The 14,254-nt window shown below is 35.0% G+C and overlaps 1 protein-coding gene across 3 annotated transcripts in view; it reads left to right on the forward strand.

The window, feature by feature from the left end:
- Positions 1-14,254, forward strand: part of LOC121380377 (deoxyribonuclease-1-like 2) — a 79,022-nt gene that overhangs the window by 29,469 nt on the left and 35,299 nt on the right. Inside the window, exons 3-6 of one of the 3 annotated variants that reach the window (XM_041509166.1) lie at positions 4,771-4,859; positions 6,797-6,886; positions 10,758-10,980; positions 12,659-12,810. The exons of the other annotated variants lie outside the window; for them this stretch is intronic. Coding sequence (XP_041365100.1) covers positions 4,771-4,859; positions 6,797-6,886; positions 10,758-10,980; positions 12,659-12,810 — 554 coding nt within the window. The remainder of the gene's footprint in view (positions 1-4,770; positions 4,860-6,796; positions 6,887-10,757; positions 10,981-12,658; positions 12,811-14,254) is intronic. 3 annotated transcript variants of the gene reach the window in all.

Below are 14,254 nucleotides of genomic sequence, written 5' to 3' on the forward strand. Positions count from 1 at the left end.
GAATATCGCCTGGGGATACAAGGCGGTCCTCCCCCTATCAAGGGTTATTTCCACAGCGACCAAACCGGCATATTTTTCTTAGATGGCCAGACTTGCTGACGCCTAGTCCGCCAGCAATACCTCGATCGTACCGAACTAGCGGCGGTATTACGTAACTACTGGCCACATGGCCTCCACACCTGGACTGGGTGTGTATTAGAGGGTACAGCTCGACGACCGTCGCGCGGAGGTATTACGTAACGAAGTGCCCACCTGGGCTTAAGTGCATATTGGAACTGCACACGGCCCTCTAAAACAATTAATATCGCCACAGGCGAAAAGAAATATGAGCATGTTCCGTCACATATATATATATATATATATATATATATATATATATATATATATATATATATATATATATATATATATATATATATATATATATATATATATATATATATATATATATATATATCAAGCCAGTTCTCCAACAAATAAAATAGAAAGGATGGATGTATTACCTTGAGAGGTTGCTGAGAGGTTAGTGTTTCACGTGGAAAAGTAACGATTTTGTCAGAACGTCTTTTTGACAGATTTTATTATGTAACTGTGTGTGTGTTTGATGGTGTTTTTTCGTTCGGTTTTAAAGTCACCGACCCTATATAGCGACACTTACGTTTTTGTGCAGGATGCCATGGCGAATGGACACACATTATATTTGTCAAACCAAGCAATATGTTGTAAGTACAACGTTAAATGTTACATTACGAGTGATTATTTTGGGGCGGGATTTAGCTCAGTCGGTTGAATGCTCGCCTGAGGTGCTTGCATCGCAGGATCGAACCACCTCGATGGATCCATTCAACTTATTGGGGTTTTTTCTCGTTCCACCACAACTGGTCAAAGGCCGCGGTATGTGCTTTGTTGTCTGTTGGAAAGTGCATATAAAAGATCCCATGCTACTAATGGATTTTTTTTTTTTAGAGTTACCAAATGTTTGACATCCAATGAATGTGCTCTAGTGGTGTCGTTAAACAAAAACAAACAAACTTATGTAGATTACGCTTTGTATGGTTCCACGAATGGCTTCGACAAAGAACCTACCGGCCTCGGTGGCGTCGTGGTTAGGCCATCGGTCTACAGGCTGCCAGTCGAGGCATGGGATTTTTAATCCAGATACCAAATTCAAACCCTGAGTGAGTGCTTCGCAAGGCTCAATGGGTAGGTGTAAACCACTTGCACCGACCAGTGATCCATAACTGGTTCAACAAAGGCCATGTTTTGTGCTTACCTGCTTGTGGGAAGCGCAAATAATAGATCCTTAGATGTAAATAATAGATGTCGTAAAAGAGTAGCCTATGTGGCGACAGCGGGTTTCCTCTAAAAAAAACAGTGTCAGAATGACCATAATTATGTTTGACGTCCAATAGCCGATGATGAGATAAAAATGATCAATGTGCTTTAGTGGCGTCGTTAAATAAAACAAATTTTTTTTCGCCAAAGAACCTGTACATTGCCTAATAAATAGGGCCAATATCTTTAACCCTTTCAGTCCTAAGAGTCTTCACTCTATTATCCTATGCGTTGTGTTATGGAAGGCTTGTTCTCAAGGATGAAAAGGGTTAAGATTAAGTTTCTTCTGTGTTGTGTATGGTTTGGCGGTCTGTAAGGTTAAGAGAATTACCTTTTGTTAAATAAAACTTGACGTTTGAGTTCTTTATGTACTACGTCATCAGAGTGACAGATTCATTGTTGATGTGGCGCATAACCCTGCCACTCAAAGTTTTTATTTTGTGACAACTGGCTATTAAAGGGACATACCCTAGTTGTTAAACACTAAGACATATTTTTTAACTATTAGAGTCGTTTCTAATAACTGAAATTATACTTTACTTAGATTTTATTCTTTGGATTATCCATTTCCGTATATTCGAAGTGTTTTTGGTCATCCCGGTGTTTTAATATCACAAAATTTATTTCTTATATTTAAAACAAAAAAACGTGCGCCTGTGAAGTAACTGCTATGGAGTCCAGTTTTAATCTATTTTTAGAGAGTATTTCACCATTTCAAAGTCACAGACACATATTTCATTCAATTGTAACTTGATTGTTACAGGTTTGTAGATTAACTAAACTTAGTGTTAATTTTCATGGGTTGAAACTAGAGTCTGTCCCTTTAACTAAACTTAGTGTTAATTTTCACGGGTTGAAACTAGGGTCTGTCCCTTTAAATGTGCCATCCTGGGTGTTCTACCATTTCAATGTGTTTTCAACGAACATAGCCTCATTGACTACTAATATTTTATACTAAAGAACAAAAGAAATGCAGATATTAATTTAGTTTTGTTTAACATGCTTGTATTTACAGTCATTAAGCTTGAATCCCATTATGTTTGTGTTATCGTTGTCAAAGGAAATGTTTTATTTAACGACGCACTCAACACATTTTATTTAAGGTTATCTGGCGCCGAGTTATCATTGTCAAAGTCTTGTGAATATTCGTGGCCCATTTAGACAGTCTATTTACCGTTAGTCCATCCCACCAGGGAACGTCGTTTATTTATTATAGTATGTACCACACAAGTTATTTATTTCTGAGCCGATTGTTTTCTAAATTGCCCACAAAAATAGTGCTTTTTTGGTTATTTCCAAAACGTTTACTTTTCTTCTTACGCGAAATCAAACTGAAATTATTTACAAAAAAAACCCCCCCCCCCCCCCCCCCCCCCCCCCCCAAAAAAAAAAAAACAAAAAACAAACCCCACAAAAAACCCAACCCCACAATGTTAACGGAGGCTGGGAAGAACTATAGTTAATTGTATCATGAATTATATATATATTCTTGTTTTTATCTCTTGTTTGGGTCCGGACGTAGCTCAATGGTAAAATGTTCGCTTGATGTGTGGTCGGTTTAGGATCGATCCCCGTCGGTGGTCCCATTGGGCTATTTCTCGATCCAACCAGTGCTCCACAACTGGTGTAACTGGTGTAAGCCGTGGCATGTGCATATAAAAGATCCCTTGCTGCTAATTGAATAGTGGCCCATGACGTGGCGTCCAGCGGGTTTCCATATATCTGACGCCATATAACTGTAAATAAAATGTGTTGAGTGCGTCGTTAAATAAATACATTTCCTTTTATCACTTCTTTTGTCATCTTAATGTTTGTAGAACCGCAAACTTCATTTTGTTTCCTAGTGTGTATTTTTTGTTTCGTACATACGAAGCTATTATGAGGTAAAATCCATTTTGGTCTATCGCAAATAACATGATGACCAGAATCACCATATCCATACAAATGGCTACTGTAACATATTTTTGCTGTTTGTAACAAACATGTTACAGCAACAACACGCATGTTACGGTAGCAATACGCATGTCATACCAGCAGCAATCATGCTATAGTAGCAATGTCCTAGTACTTTAATTTATAGGATTGACTGCGAGATTTGTAGGCCCCAAACATATAGTCAGTTAATTGAATATCATCATTTTAAAGAATGCCTTGATGGCCGAACGATTAACATGGTGGTCTGGCAATTGCAGGCAAATCAGTGTCATTGGTTCAAATCCCAATGTTCATAAAACTCAGTTTGTGAGGCCAGAAATGATTTTATTCTCTGAACTTGTGCTACTAATAGCTTTATAAATGTATTATGTTTAATTTCTATATTTTAGATTGTAAGCGGGTATGATATCATTGTTCCCTGAGCTACTGTTACTAATATCTATATAATTATTATGTTTAATTTCTTTATATTTCGGATTGTAAGTGGGTATGATATCATTGTTCCCTGAGCTACTGTTACTAATATCTATATAATTATTATGTTTAATTTCTTTATATTTCGGATTGTAAGTGGGTATGATATCATTGTTCCCTGAGCTACTGTTACTAATATCTATATAATTATTATGTTTAATTTCTATATTTCAGATTGTAAGCGGGTATGCTATCATTGTTCCCTGATCTACTGTTACTAATATCTATATACTTATTATGTTTAATTTCTATACTTCAGATTGTAAGCGGGTATGATGTCATTGTTCCCTGGTCTACTGTTACTAATATCTATATAATTATTATGTTTAATTTCTATACTTCAGAGTGTAAGCGGGTATGATGTCATTGTTCCCTGAGCTACTGTTACTAATATCTATATAATTATTATGTTTAATTTCTATATTTCAGATTGTAAGCGGGTATGCTATCATTGTTCCCTGATCTACTGTTACTAATATCTATATACTTATTATGTTTAATTTCTATATTTCAGATTGTAAGCGGGTATGCTATCATTGTCCCCTGATCTACTGTTACTAATATCTATATACTTATTATGTTTAATTTCTATACTTCAGATTGTAAGCGGGTATGGTGTCATTGTTCCCTGGTCTACTGTTACTAATATCTATATAATTATTATGTTTAATTTCTATACTTCAGAGTGTAAGCGGGTATGATATCATTGTTCCCTGAGCTACTGTTACTAATATCTATATAATTATTATGTTTAATTTCTATACTTCAGATTGTAAGCGGGTATGATGTCATTGTTCCCTGAGCTACTGTTACTAATATCTATATAATTATTATGTTTAATTTCTATATTTCAGATTGTAAGCGGGTATGATGTCATTGTTCCCTGAGCTACTGTTACTAATATCTATATAATTATTATGTTTAATTTCTATATTTCAGATTGTAAGCGGGTATGATGTCATTGTTCCCGGAGCTACTGTTACTAATATCTATATAATTATTATGTTTAATTTCTATATATTTCAGATTGTAAGCGGGTATGATATCATTCTTCTCCAAGAAGTTCGAGATAAGGACGAAAGCGCACTAGTTACATTAAGAAATATGCTACAGAGGTAAACCATTTATAATACGGATCCATATTACGGATTTCTCTAAATGTAAATAATATCGAAATATATATATTAGTGAATTGAAACGTACATATCTAGACAAGTAAATATTTCATAGTTCTTTGTTGGTATGCCTTGTGAGCGTAAATACTGTCATATCCGCTTCCGAATGAAAAGTAAAATTTGTTTTATTTAACGATATCACTAGAGCAATAATAAATTAATCATCAGTTGTTGGATGTCAAACATTTTGTAATTGTAACACATAGTCTTCAGAGGAAACCTGCTACATTTTTTCATTAGCAGCAAGGGGTCTTTATAACGTACTTTCCCCCCCACAAACAGGACAGCACACACCACATCCTTTAATATATCAGTCGTTGGGCACTGATAGGGGCGGGGGTGGGGTGATTAAGAACCAATTAGAGATTGGGTCCACTTGCGGGATTCGATCCTTCGACCAAATCATCTCAGGCGATCACTCTACCGACTAAGCTACACCTCACTCATGTTTCCAAATCAACGAATGAACGATTGTTTAACAACACCCCAGCACAGAAATACATATTGGTTATTGGGTGTCATTTAATTTTTATTTTTAATGTAAATAACCATATTCATCTATATGTTGTTTTTTTTTTTTATATAATTATTTAATTTTTATTTTTAATGTAATATATATGAATATGGTTATTTACATTAAAAATAAAAATAAAATAATTATATTTTAAAAAAAAACAGTGCAAAGAGAGCTGTGGAGACAAATATAATGCAATGAAAAGGTAAAAATTTTCAGTTGGATAAAAACATGGTTTTATTTGGTATTTTAGTTGTAAAAAAGCATTGTTTTATTAATTGGTTGATTATTAATATTAAGTATTATATATATAAAACGAAATTACAAAAGATCAGATTAAATAAAAACGCAATGCTAAGATTCATTATTGATAAAATACAGATTGAAAAATATATATTTTATAAAAATTGCCTGTATAAAGACTTTGATGATCAGTGGGAACCTTGACAGCAGTTCCTCAAACAAATTGTATAAATTCATATATAAACTTGTTAATAACAAAATATACGAATATGCTAATAAGCATACTTTTATGCAAAATATCGCCAGTTCGGAAAACGTATCTCAACTTTCTATTATTTATTTTCTTTTTAAGATCTCATTGATCTTATTTATCTTTCAAGAAAGTTTTTTTTTTCCTTCTCTCACTCTTTATTTCTATTTTTAGTACTCTTCTTCCTAGTCTCCAGAACATTTCCCCTTCATCAGTTATGTAAGGCTTATGCATTGCTAATATCCCATTTTACAGTATCACGTTAAGCTTATCTGTTTTATCTTAATTGAATACTATGCATGTGTTCCCTTTCGTCTAACTTCGGGTTCATTCCTGTTACTCCACACGTCCGTGTCTGTGTGTCTGTCTGTGTGTCTGTCTGTCTGTCTGTCTGTCTCTGTCTCTGTCTCTCTCTCTCTCTCTCTCATACACACACACACGCACGCACATGCATATGTATACACATATTGTTTAATAAGTGCATTATATACGAGTGTATAGCTTTAATTATGTATCGTTTATGTATATACAATAATACCATGTGCTGCAATGATTCAAGGCCTCAACATTGACCTTGCTTATGTTTCTGGGGACAATAAAAATAAAATAAAAAAATAAAAAAAAGTATAATACAATGCAAACATCAATACAAGGTAAGTATATTTGAAAATTGATTTATATAGAAATCAAAATGTTTTGAAAATCATAATTACACTCTATTACCAATAAAGCTCTTTTTAAGTTAAATTAATAGTTCTTCTCTTAAAAACAAGATTTTAGAGAAGGAAATTACAAAGCTAAAACATTTTATTTAGAGAAATGACAATAGAAAAGATTCGTAAGTCGTATTTTTTACTCGTTTTTCTTCAGCGACTTGCCAGATGAGAAGTTTCAGTTTGTGGCCAGTTCGCCTCTCGGGAGAAGTTCACGATACAAAGAACAGTATGCGTATTTTTACAGGTGAGGTGTTATTAAAGGGACCGAGCATGTTCATAAATACATTAACCAGACACAACTATATGATCAATGAAACTTTTTCTCGTGGTATGAAATCACACTATAAATATTGATTTTAACCCCTGAACAAGTGCGTTATATGACTTTTCAAAATTACAAATATCAAAATATAAAAAACACTAAAACAGTATGACCAAAACAAATATGCGCCGGGAACTCATACAGAACACCCAACATCTGCTTAATCAAATTAATTTTTTTGGTTTATTTATTTGTTATTTATTTTGCTAGAAAATGCAGCATTCTGAAAGTGCTCACGATTTCGAGACGCGCTTTGAACTGCCGCCTGAACGGATTCGGTCGGATTTAAAGGCATACTGTCACGGATTTAAGGACCTTATTTCTCTAAAAATGGATAATAAATAAAAATTACATTAGTTGTTTCAAACCAAATCTAGCTATCACATCACCTTAAGTGAACCATGATGGAGTGAAATCCATGTCAAACCTCTTGATAATTTTAGTTTTTGAATTATGGACCATTGCCATAATTCAATTTTTTTTTTACAAAATATCATTAATAAATGAAGTAGGGTGGTTATGAAGATGGTTGAATAAAGTACATTTAGGGACAAATCAAATTATTTTTGTTCCGATAATAATTTGTTAGACCATTAAATAGGTCAGTGGTCTGTGACAATATGCCTTTAACAACACCCAGACACATTACAGTATGTAACAAGAGGAAAGTGCAAATACATTGGTTCAGTACATGACAAGAACACGAGGCAACACGGAATGTCTATAGTTAACAATCAACACCGGGTACTTCATCAAAATAGCTCAAATGTTCGACGAAAAAACCCATAAATTCACATGTTCACAAGACTAGATTTAAAAAAAAAGAAAAAAAGCAAAGTTTTCAATAATGGTGCATTACATAAACAGCATACCTTTAATTTTAAACATGCTACGATGACTTCTATTTTCAAAAATATATTTTCTTCTTCGATTTTCAATATTTTTATACTTACAATTGAATAAATAATAGTATTCGGCATGAGTTCGACCCGTACCCACCTTTCATTTATGCTGTTTTATAAGTCAGGTTGATGAAATCGAAGCGCCTTGTCGTAAATTAGAGCGTTTGTTTACACTGTGCATAGAGAAGTTGGACGGAGCTGACGTCACTTCGCCCCAAGCTATACCACCGGACGTCACAAAAACGAAACAAAATGGCTGCCCCCAGTTAGCAGGAATAATTTTGTTTTTTATTAACTCTAAAATTATGCGTTTTTCATTTGTTAAAGTGTTTGTATGCGTTGGTGGTCCGGGTATGCATCTTTCCAACACATAAGGCTCTTGTTGGAGTTTAGTCTACCATTAAAACGTTTTATATTATCCGAAAAACTACCGTTGTATGAATTTATCGCAGAGGTGTTTTTTAATTACTGTTTATATGATTTGAAATCGACTTATTTATTAGCAGATGAACCCCATTTCCGTGCGATCGAAAATACGTTTTATGAATTTCAGCCACCTGCATGACGTCACTACTAACGCTATTTTTAAACTCGAGACATACTTTGGGTTCCCGACCGAATGCACGAGGCAAGCGACATGCAGGACCGATCTTATGATTAGAAGAAACTAGATTATTAATTTCATTTAGAGGAATTTTCCAGATCCGACCTAAACACTCCAGATATTCGAATACCTGAATATAGTATCAGAATATTTCGAATAACAAATTAGCGAGCGAAATATTCGAATTTTCGGACCGAACACTAATGCATATATTCAAGCATCTATACATACGTACATACAAACATGTATATGTTACAGTCAATCTGTGAAATCAGTCATTACGCGTAATGCCTAAAAAAATCAGTCACTTCGTTCCTGTGACCACCAGGCAATACGCGAAATGACTGAAAATCCCAGGCATTACACGAAATGACTGAAAATCATGACCGGGCATTACACAGAATGACTAAAGTGATTCACGTCTTATTACTGACACTTGTATACAGGCTTTTGGTCTTAAAAGTTGATAAAATCACATTTTAAGAACAAACAAGGAAATGACTGAAAATAATACCACACCGCACAAGTCTTAATGTAAGACTTTATTTAAACTCAAATCAAATCATTTCAGAAGTTGTAGTAAAATAGATGAAGATGAAGTTGAATATTAACTAAGTAGTCAGTGTCAAATTATGAAAGTAATATATTGGTATAGAAAGATCACTTGTTTTTGCACACAAGGCTACCATGACCCATGACAACGGATAGAACACTGAATTTTGTTTTTGAAACATTTGCATCGATTGGACTCGCATCTCTTAGAACCAGCACAGTTACACCTAACATATCCCTGTCCACCACAGTTGGATTCATGATTAACAGCTTGGCGCACGGTCACTGGACACTGATATGGCAGATATAAGATCATCCTCACTTTGCATCCGTACAACTACAGACAGACAGACAACTCATTTTACGTGCCCCTATCCACTAGGGTTCAGGCACGCCCACCCCGGATTCAGCCTCTGACTTCGCCAGTGACCGACTCCGGGGCGGGAGGGCGTACAACTACTTCTGTTGGCAAAGACGACGATGTTAAGCCGACGATATTGTTTTATGCCTTTATAAACTCATAGCAATCACCAGAAAAAGTCTGTACTCCATTTCCACCTTAAGTGTACTTTCATCCTAATACCGATTATAACTCTTATTTTAAGATCATTACCGAACTCTGGGAAAAAAAATTGGAACATTAAATACTCAATTTTAACAGTCATCCACACACCATGTCACATAATTATATTCTTTGAGTGTTTATGGGAAAGCATTGTGAGACTGGATATTAATTAGGATAGGAAATTTAATTAATTTGAAAAATATTGTAGTAATAGGAATATTGTAGTATTAGAATTTATGAATGAATAAACACATTGAATGCATTGAAATACACTTACTTTGATAGCAGATAGTATCCATGTCTGCTCTTTGTTCCAGTATCAGCTGCTGCTGTTTTGAGATCTTCTAGCATTGTGAAATATGCATCTTTTGGAATTAACACTTTTCTACAAACTTCATACTTTTTGTAAAGCTCAGTTTTAAATTTATCTTCATAGGACTCTGACATCATGCACTGGTTACAACAGAAGAACTTATGAGTAAACCTCACAAACGTTTAGTTTTATAAAGATGAAAGTCATATGGTGTTGTAATCACATATTTGTACTAAGGGATTAAAAAAGGCCACTGCAAGGATTAGAAGAGGCCACTGCAAGTAGCCATGTCTTAATCCATTTGCTTATAAACACAAAGCAAGGCTAGGTTTGAGAATAAACCAGCGAACCATTACAACTAATCAGGGATGAAAAGACATCAATAATACAGCAGATTCTTTGTTGTTTGTTTAACTATTATTAAACCACATAAACATTAATTTGTTAGTAAACAAATATACAATGCTTTAATTTAGTTATTGTATAATAATAAATAATTCATGTTAAGTAGTATTTTAAATCATACAATCAATAAAGTTATCCTTGTTTGTTCTTAAAATATTATTTTATCAACTTTTAAAACCAAAAGCCTGTATACAAGTGTCAGTAATAAGACGTGAATCACTTTAGTCATTCTGTGTAATGTCTGGTCATGATTTTCAGACATTTCGTGTAATGCCTGGGATTTTCAGTCATTTCGCGTATTGCCTGGTGGTCACAGGAACTTCGCGAAGTGACTGATTTTTTTAGGCATTACGCGTAATGACTGATTTCACAGATTGACTGTAACATATATAAACATACACGAAACCATTAAATATTAAGAAAAAATATAATATATATATTAAATTTTCTAGGAAGAAAACGGTGACAATTATTGACACATACCAGTTTGATGACACCAACTACGGAGACGTGTTTGAGAGAGAACCGTTCAGTGTTTTTGTACGAGTGGCCTCTAACGAGAGGTCGTTGGAACTGGCCCTTATTGGACTACACGCCAAACCCACCAAAGCCATGGCCGAAATCAACGCTTTAGATCACGTGGTTCTTGCCGTGCTGGCCAGATGGGAACCAAAGGTAATTAATATTCAGGATCTGTTAAAGGTGGATGTGGGTATGGGTGTGTGTGTGAGGGGGGGGGGGGGGGGGGGGGATTTGCAGGAAAGATCGGTAACCCGGGATTCAACTTTAAAAAGAATGGAATGGAAATTAGATATTAAGGAATGTTTGTTTTTAGTTTAACGACACATTTAAGCACTGGTTATTCCACTAATACCAAATGTATGCAATTGTTCCAACCTATCCCCCCCTCCAAACTAATGAGACACTTCCTGTTGCGCGACATGTCCCCTTCTAAGGCCACTAGGAATCACGATGTCTACTGTTAGCAGCCATTTTTACAAACTCTGTTGTATTTAGAATCAGGTAAAACAATGGGTTCTTGTTTACAAAATATAAATTTCTAAAGTCTGTATGTTCTCTTTATAGAATATTTTAATTATTTCTACAACGTTTGTTTTATATTTAAGATTTAATAGAGCTTTGTATAACATTTTAAATTTGGCACAACATCCTTACGTTTTATCCGTAATCTGGAATAATGTTATTAGGCCTACGTTGATTTTATACATTTGTATTTTGTTATTTAATAGAAATCTCTATTTTGTACTTAGAATCTGGTACCATGTATGTTGTTTCTGTAAACTCTGTATTTTCTATTTAGAATTTGGTATAAACTATATTTATTCGGAATCTGGTATAAACTCTATTCAGAATCTGGTATAAACTCTATGTTTATTCATAATCGGATATGCACTCTATGTTTATTCATAATCTGGTATAAACCCTATGTTTATTCATAATCTGGTATTATTTCTGTGTCTATTCATAATTTGGTATAAACTCTATGTCTACTCAGAATCTGGTATAAACTATGTCTATTTAGAATCTGGTACAAGCTCTCTGTCTATTCAGAATCTGGTACAAACTCTCTGTCTATTCAGAATCTGGTACAAACTCTATGTCTATTCAGAATCTGGTACAAACTCTGTCTATTTAGAATCTGGTACAAACTCTATGTCTATTCAGAATCTGGTACAAACACTATGTCTGTTCAGAATCTGGTACAAACTTTATGTCTATTCAGAATCTGGTACAAACTCTATGTCTATTCAGAATCTGGTACAAACTCTATGTCTATTCAGAATCTAAAAACAACTCTATGTCTATTCAGAATCTGGTACAAACTCTATGTCTATTCAGAATCTAAAAACAACTCTATGTCTATTCAGAATCTGGTATAAATTCTATGTCTGTTCACAAACTGGTACAAACTCTCTGTCTAGTCAGAATCTGGTATTATCTGTCTGTCTATTCAGAATCTGGTATTATCTGTCTGTCTATTCAGAATCTGGTATTATCTCTCTGTCTATTCAGAATCTGGCATTATCTCTCTGTCTATTCAGAATCTGGCATTATCTCTCTGTTTATTCAGAATCTGGCATTATCTGTCTGTCTATTCAGAATCTGGCATTATCTCTCTGTTTATTCAGAATCTGGTATTATCTGTCTGTCTATTCAGAATCTGGCATTATCTTTTTGTTTATTCAGAATCTGGTATTATCTGTTTGTCTATTCAGAATCTGGTATTATCTCTCTGTCTATTCAGAATCTGGCATTATCTCTCTGTTTATTCAGAATCTGGTATTATCTGTCTGTCTATTTAGAATCTGGCATTGTCTTTCTGTTTATTCAGAATCTGGTGGTGTTGGGTGATCTGAACGCGGACTGTAGGTACGCCAAGGAAGCGGGCCTGGACGCGACGTTGGCGTTTACGTATTTCACACCCCTCATTGGCCACGACGCCGACACTACTGTCAAAACGTCAACTACGTGTGCCTATGATAGGTTAGTACAAACCATCTTCTTCTTTTTAGCGCCACAAACATTTAACACATGGAAGAATAGATTTTTGATTTTTGAACATGAAATATGATGTTGATATAAATGGCGAAGCAGTACTACTTCCCTCTTGGTATGCAGTCTTAGAGAGGAAACCCGCTACATGTTTACACTAGTAGTAAGGGATCTTTTATGTGCACCATCCTACAGACAGGATAGCACACACCATGGTCTTTGATATACTAGTCGAGGTGAACTGGATAGAACGAGAAACAGCCCAATGGGCCCACCGACGGAGATCGATCCTAAACCGACCGCGCATCCCCCCCCCCCCCCCCCCCCCCCCTCCTCTTGGTATGGGACTACATAACCATATCGTGCTCCATGCTTGCTGTCAGTTGACTTATCTCGGTAATAACCGAGCCCCGGGGTACAAATAGTCTGCAGTGCCAGTCCAATATTCATCCCCACACCCGAGAGACACACCCGTAATCACACCCACCCAAAAACTCATTTAGAATCTCATATGGTTAAACATTGAATACCACACCCACTATCAAAACCAAACATATTTAATAACTTATTACCATTATGTACTTTACCATTTATATGCTTAATAATTTATTCATAAGTAGCTTGATACCCGAATAGCTGTCTTAAATATGTGTATACCCGTATATCTGTATTATTACATAATATATGTATATGTCAGTGGTATAACGAAGGCCGTGATATGTACTATCCTGTTTGCGGAAAGATGTATATAAATGATCCCTTGCTACTAATCGAAAAGAGTAGCCCATGAAGTAGCAATCGCGGGTTTCCTCTCTCGACATATATGTGGTCCTTAACTATATGTCCGACGTCATATAACCCGTAAATAAAATGTGTTGAGTGCGTCTTTAAATAAAACATTTCCTTCCTTCGGGACAAAATATTTTGTAAGGGCTTCGGTAAATATCGTAAAATCGTGAGAGCGGAGAGTTGGCCAACTCTGTTGTGACAGTTGGTAGTCTGAAACTGGCATTAAATATATACTCAACAACGAAAGTTTAGCAAATATCTTTTATGACGTCTAAATTTGCCATGGTTGAATAAACTTAAAAGAAAACCAGGTCCTCCTGTTGTCTTAAGGCAAAGGTCGATGAGTTTATATTGTTTGTAAACGTTAAAAATTTCAGGTGTGAATACTAATTAATTAAAATATGTCAGTTAATAAATGTTATGCCATTTCTTTTAACATTAGCTAAACTTTCGTTGTTGAGTATAGTTGTTTGGACACTTTGTTAAAAATGAGGAAACTCTTTGCATTGACACAATACTTCTCCTTCCGACAGCAGCAATGTATCTTTCATAGACAAGGCAGTTCATACCACGGTCTTTGATGTAGCAGTTACGTAGCACCAGTTGCGGCTGTAAGAATCACGAATCCATAAAGCGAACGCTCTAT

This window comes from Gigantopelta aegis, chromosome 9 (genome assembly GCF_016097555.1).
Source record: "Gigantopelta aegis isolate Gae_Host chromosome 9, Gae_host_genome, whole genome shotgun sequence".
In the NCBI taxonomy this organism is placed as follows: Eukaryota; Metazoa; Mollusca; class Gastropoda; order Neomphalida; family Peltospiridae; genus Gigantopelta; species Gigantopelta aegis.